The sequence below is a fragment of the Artemia sp. Qi Xiang Cuo genome, chromosome 1 (genome assembly GCF_049724085.1).
Source record: "Artemia sp. Qi Xiang Cuo chromosome 1, ASM4972408v1, whole genome shotgun sequence".
Classification (NCBI taxonomy): Eukaryota; Metazoa; Arthropoda; class Branchiopoda; order Anostraca; family Artemiidae; genus Artemia; species Artemia sp. Qi Xiang Cuo.
Genome location: NC_142794.1, coordinates 63623752 through 63630529, shown reverse-complemented (window position 1 = coordinate 63630529; position 6778 = coordinate 63623752). Strand labels below are relative to the sequence as shown.

The window sequence follows — 6778 nt, the reverse complement described above, 5'->3', positions numbered from 1 at the left end:
GTTTTCCTTGATGTCAAGGACGCGTTTGATAACATTGTACATAGACATATATTGTCAGGAATAATTGAGGCTGGAATTAGAGGTAGAATGTTGCTGCTAAGTAAAAATTATCTTGAAGACCGAGTAGTGACAGTGAGAGTAGGAAATACAATGTCAACAGCCCTAGTAAGAGGAAGAAGGGGAGTACCTCAAGGGTCACCTTAGGACCTGATTTTTACAATATGAGAGAGTATAATATCCCTATTGGAGAAGGAGATTCAAACGTGGGAATTTTCGCTGATGATAACACTTTGTGGGTTATGGCAAGGACATTGGAAGAGGGAATCAAAGCTATTTCAGAAGTATTAGTGCAAGTGGAAAACTGGGCGACTGATATTGATCTCAAATTTTCAACACATAAAACAAAAGCCATGTTAATAACTCGGAAGAAAACGAAAGTTACCCCAATAATCAGATTTTATGGCCAGCAGATTGAGTTTGTGAGTGAAACAAAGTTCCTGGGTGTGAATATAGAGAAAAATTTGAATTGGAAACCACATATTGAAATGACCAAGGCTGCTTGCGTTAAAAGGCTGAATCTTATGAAGATGCTTACAACTGTTACCTGGGGGCAAAAACCCAGTTTTATGATGGAGTTTTATATAAAATATATTAGGTCTAAGATAGAATATGCTTCCGTAATTTATTCCTCAGGCAGTGACACAACCCTAGCAAAGTTGAACTCCGTACAGAATGCAGCTATACGCATTGCCTTTGCAGCTAGAAAGACTACCCCTATTGTGTTTTTAATGTCAGAGTCAGGACTTGAAAGCTTGGAAATCAGGAGAAAGGTAAATGTCCTGAAATATATAAAAAAATTGTGGACAACAGATAATACAAACCCAGTTACCTCAAGAATATTTAAACCAGGAAAAATTGTTACATCAAATAAGTTTAAAAAGAGAAACCAGGAAAATATCTTTGAAATGTCTTGCCGTATCAGTGAACAGTTTGGAGTGACACTAAAAATGACAGATATGTTAAAAGTTCCAGAAATTGCATTACCTGCTCCTTGGGAGACAATTAAGCTACATTGCAATCTTAAGTTTGAAACGAATGGATACCATGATCCCAGGATAAACTTTAAATTAATGATGGCAGAGAAATACAGGGGATTCCTTGATATTTATACAGATGGATCTAAGAAAAGTAACCCAATTTCTGCAGTAGGGGCCGCCTTTGTCATTCCATTGATACAAGTGTCAAAGTCATTTAAACTGCATTCAGAGGCAACAATTTTCCAGGCTGAAGTAATAGCCATAAAGGAAGCAATTGTATTTGCTAAAGAAAATCTTAGCAACCAAAGAAACATTGTATTGTTGTCAGATTCAAAAAGTGCACTGGAGGCACTCGCCAATTTTGATCATAATGGGAAAATTTCAAGAGAAGTTGTATTGTGCTACACGGAAATAGTATCATTAATGTCAACAGCAGACATATGTCTTCAGTGGATCCCAGCCCATGTTCAGATTTTGGGGAATGAGAGTGCCGACACAGCTGCTAAAATGTCATGCAAAACAATAAATGTATTTACTAGTGGTTCAACTCCTAGATCTGCAATGCAATTAGATCAATTGATACAATCAGTAAGAACGTATGATTTTGAGGATAGCAGAAATCAATCAGGAAATTGGTTTGTTACCCGAAAAGTAGCAAGAAAGTTTGAGATCAGGCCATGCAGATACAAAATTATACAGGGCAAAGTTTTATGGAGAGTCAAGTAACTGTGAGTTTTGTGACAAAGAAGAAAGTCTGGTACATCTTCTTATAGATTGTGATAAGTACATTCTCCAAAGACAGCATATCAGGGCGTTTTTTCATGAAAGAAGAAAACAGTTGAGTGTAAATTTGATTTTGGGAGGATTTGCAAATGATACTGACAATATACAAATTCTAAAGCTGGTTGTACAGTTTATAACTGCCATTGGGAGAGATAGGACAATGTGATGGGAAGAATAATTATGATTAATTAATGTGACATAGCAGATTATTGATGATTGACTAACTAAAGTGGGATCCAGATTTATTGAAAGAAGACCCAAGTGACCGAGCAGTCAAGAGGGGTCTTTAATTCGTTCATCATCATCATCATCATCATCATCATCATCAGTATGGTGGTTTTAGGAAACTTTTTTTTAAGCTGGAAAAAGAAGGATTTTTAGAGGAAAGACTTGATGATGAAGGTTCTCCCCTTAGATAATATGTTAACTAGGATCATTATACATATTTTAGAGTATGAATTGCTTTCTAAACATGTCTCCTTATCAGGGGCCAGAATTCTAAATTTTTACCCAAACTTGAGCTAATGAAGTCAAATAAACTACTTTAGACTACACTAGGGGGGGGGGACCCTCGACACCCTGGATCCAACGCTGTTTTGGAAAGGGGTTAGGTTAGGAAAATGAAACTTTCAGGGATGGGTCTACAGGCTAAAGTATGTCCTGGGAAGGTATTTTGAAGTACCTGCCTCCATGGGCACCCATAGACTGAATTTTGGGCGGGGGGGGGGAGCTTACCTGGTTTAATCAGCATGTCCGGTGCTATAATAGGTAATTTTTTTGTTATTCATATTATTGACTTATGAATAAAGTAAACATACCCCTCGATGCCTTTTTTATGCTCTTTCCAAATTTAATAATCATTTTTGTCGGAAATGAATTTTACCCCCCACCCCCTATATATACCAATTCAGGGTAGGCCTATATTTTTGCACATTGAGGGGGTGGGGTAAATTTTATTTCTGTATGTAAATGATAGGTAAGTTTAAACTTTCTCACACCCCCCTAATAAGCATAATCACACCCCCTGAATTGGTATATATAGGGATGGGGGGGGGGGGTAAAATTTATTTCTGACAAAAATGATTATTATATTTGGAAAGAGTATAAAAAGGCATCGAGTTGTATGTTTACTTGGTACTTTCCCATTATATTGGCATTTATAAGGAAACCAAAAAACCCAGGAAACCAAATTTTTTTTTATAAACTATAATATATTCATCCTATTTTATTTCATTAGCATTAACCAAACTTGACTTTTTAGAAGGGCCCATATAATGGGAAAGTACTGTTTACATAAAGTCAATAATATAAACAACAAAAAATTTACCTTTAAGATAGCCATTTGTTCAAAAATTGTGCAAAGATCTTATAACATGGCCTTTGGGGTTGACACAACCCCCCAAAGTATGGAGATAAGGGTTTCAAGTGATGCCCCGGGTATGTAAGGTTTTTATGAAGAGGTGGTCTTGTGAACTTCAGAAGAGGTTCATTTGATTTGAAATGCATACTTCTAGTTCCATTTGAAGAGTCAAGCTTGATGGAGAGAAAATGGCCCTTCCCCCTCTCCCTGATATCCTCTTTTCCCCAAACCAATTCGATCAAAATTGTGAGACAATCATTTTATAGCCAATAGTCCAAAGAGAATATAACAATGTCTTCAGTAATCATATAAGATATATTTAGGCGGACGTTGTACTAAATCAAAACAAACAATGAGCATGTGAACTTTCAAAAGGTGACAAAACAATAGGGCCGTTCTTTTACTCATCTATGTGCTAAGATCTTGCATCTTTTGACAAAGAACGCTTAAAAGTGAAATATTAGTACTAAGATCTTACATCTTGTGGCGTTCTTTTGCAAACGTCTTTCATCATTCTGCTCTGATCTGCGGTCTGAGAACAACGATGAGTAGATCATCAAAGTTCTCTCATCATTAGGCCCCTTCTTTTGCAGTAAGATCCATAGCACGATGTGTATACTTTTAGAACTACAACTACAGTTATTGTAACTAATGACACTTAGAGTATTAAGATGAAACTCTTGGGAAGTGTTTAGGGGTCGTTCCAATTAAACAAAAAAACTGTATACATGTAGGTTTTCAAAAAGGCATATAATCAATATCATTGGCAGCACCACTCTATAATAGCTAGAAATATAATTGAAACATTTAAAGTGGCTAATTTGATTCAAAATTAAAAGTTCTAGGGTCCTTTCTAAGAGAAAAAAGAGATTGGAGGGCGATCAGCCCGTCTTATTTCTCAAACACATCTAGTCAAGATTTTGAGACAACTAGGCTTATTTTGTTCAGTATAGTAGAACAGTCCAGCAACTTTATCTTTAGGGATATTGGGCATATAAAACCCCCACAATTATGCCAAACTATGGATTACTATAGAAAAAAAACCGAAAATATACAAATATTGTTTTTTTCATGAAAATAACTTTATCAATACAAAACAAACAGAAATTCATCTAAAAAACATTTTCTATAAAACAAGGTTTTCAAAGAAAAGTAAAGAGCTCCATTAAGCCAAAAATCGATTGAAATGAAGTTGAGTTATCATCCAAGCGTAAAACTACCACAAATCACTATAAAAAAAATGAAACTCAAAGTGAACAGCAATTCAAATAAATGGCCGAGTTAAACTAAAAAAAAAAAAGGAAAAATCAACATTAGTAGGGCTGATAACCCCCATGCCTTCTCAAGACCAGAACATAGTTTGTGCTTTACTGAAAAAAAAATACATTTAAATGTTTTCACATTTTTTTTTACTTAAATAAGTAAAACACAGAACTAGTAAAAACAAAGTAAATAAGATAAAACGTTCTATAAAAACCTTTGTGCCCCCAGGGCATAACTTACAACCCTTGCCTTGAGGGCTCTAATGGGGTTATCGTCCTCTAAGACCTAATTACCAGAATTGTCAACTAAGTTGAACAAAAAGGATATCTCAAAATTTGATTAAATAAGAATTAACAAGGAGGTATTTTGTCAAAAATCCAAGGACTCGCCCTATCCCCTCTGAAAAAAAAGTAATCTAAAGGTCCATCAGCACTGAAAAATTTAGAAACAGCATAGTTACCTTCGCTCCTTTTTGACTGCTGGAGTCTATGCTTAAACAATGAACAGCAATATTAGCTCAAAAAAATAATAAAAGAAAATACAGGCAGACAAAGCACGTACACTAGATTTTTTTCTTGCACTTCATTATTAAAAATCTATTTTACATCTCATATTCTTTTTTATTCAGTTTCTTAGCTATTCAAACAATTTTGCCTTTTCACTGTGTATATCTTAGAAATCTATTTCATCCAAGTGAACTTAAGCCACTAGTGAATCCAGGGGACCAGTGGGACCCTGCTCCCCCCTGAAGACTTTTTCTGGTGCCCTCTTTCCCTCTTTTTTTCTTTTATTACTCTTTCTTTAGGATAATTTTGTTAATTTGGTCAATTATTGGTACCTTTGTCACATTGCCTGCCACCCCAAGATTTTGCTCATTGGTGCCCTTGTCACATTGCCACCTCCCCCAAGATTTTGCTCTAGATTCGCCCCTAATTCAAATTCTTATGAATAAGTCTCATATTGTTCCTTTGTTCGCGATTTGATGTTATTTCAGAATCTGGTATATACACGAAAGGGGGAGGTATCAGTACCAGCCCTTAACCCCTCCCCCTCGATATTCTCAAGACTCGTAAATTCTCCATATAATTAGCAGAACTTTGAATTCTGAAATCTCACACAAGAGTTTTCACAACAGTTTTGGTCATTAAATTGACTTGCACTATGTCATACACTATATTAGACTTTATCTCTAATCCACCTACTTTATTTATATTTGCGGCCCCTCTGCAAAAATTGATTTTGATTAAGTGCCAATTAACTTATATTAACTTAGGCATGTTTCTTTTGGGATTTGTTTTTTGCTATATAAATATATCATTCATACATATACATTCATATACATACATATATAATTCATCCTGTTGTGCATCCTTTGCAATACTAAAAAAAAATTTTTAGTTCATAAGAGTCCTGATTGACTTAATGGAGCTTATCAGCCATTTTTGTTTAACTTCTCAGATGTTATTTTCTATATAATTAATTCGGGTCTAAACTAGACAAATCTATGGATATAACCACTAACACAAAAATACCAATAAGAATAATATGAATATATTTGAGCAGTTTCTACAAAAATTCAACATTTACATTTAGATTTTGCTGATCTTAGACGATAGAAACATTCTATTATACTGAAGATATTCTTTGTTACACCTCTAATTAATTGCTCTTTAAAAATGAGCACTTGAGAGCTAATAGGTGCACCATTTCTTATCCAGTGGCAAAAACAATCACTGTTATAGTAAGTTAAGCCAGTGAGCCAGTTTAGCCAGTTAGGAGCCAGAAGCGATCTGAATCTGGATTTTCTTTATCTAACTCCTTCAGAGCTCTTCGCACAATTGTATTCTCATGAAAGGCAGGAAAAATCTCATCCAGAGAATTGTTAACCCTCCATCTTCTGTTTCCCCTCACTTCTTGTAGATTTGCGATCATTACTGGGTTATTCTTGCTTGGTTCGGCATAAGCCACCTGCATATTTCCCATTTAAACGGCCCATTGATGATAATAATTAGAGTTCTTGAACTTGATGAGGTCTCCTGTTTTGAAGAAAACTTTGCCCTATGGAATTTTGATACAGTCAGCTTCAGTCGAGTCTGCTGTAATCATATCTTGGTACCATGTCTGCCTTTTCTGCTTAAACACATCAATAATATCATCACCAATATCAGGATCTTGGCAATTCATTAAAAAAGGTCTTGGAGATCAGAATCTGATATTGTGTCGTCATTCTCAAGCTGCTTGCCCTCAGAAATTAGAAGTATCTCGTCCTTGGGTATTCCCAACTGAAGTTCAATTTTCGATTTGAAATTTTCAATACTTGTATTGGCCTCCACTT

General features: G+C 35.3%; 1 protein-coding gene across 1 annotated transcript; it reads left to right on the top strand.

Annotated features, from left to right (window-relative positions):
• The first annotated feature begins 221 nt into the window (after positions 1-221).
• On the top strand, positions 222-1763 carry LOC148956586 (uncharacterized). The gene has a single exon (XM_089091309.1). It carries the CDS (start codon positions 222-224, stop codon positions 1761-1763), a length of 1542 nt encoding a protein of 513 aa, XP_088947435.1.
• The last annotated feature ends 5015 nt before the right edge of the window (positions 1764-6778 follow it).

Excerpts from the sequence above, each read along its gene's own strand:
- LOC148956586 (XM_089091309.1), top strand. The coding sequence starts at position 222 with ATGAGAGAGTATAATATCCCTATTGGAGAAGGAGATTCAAACGTGGGA.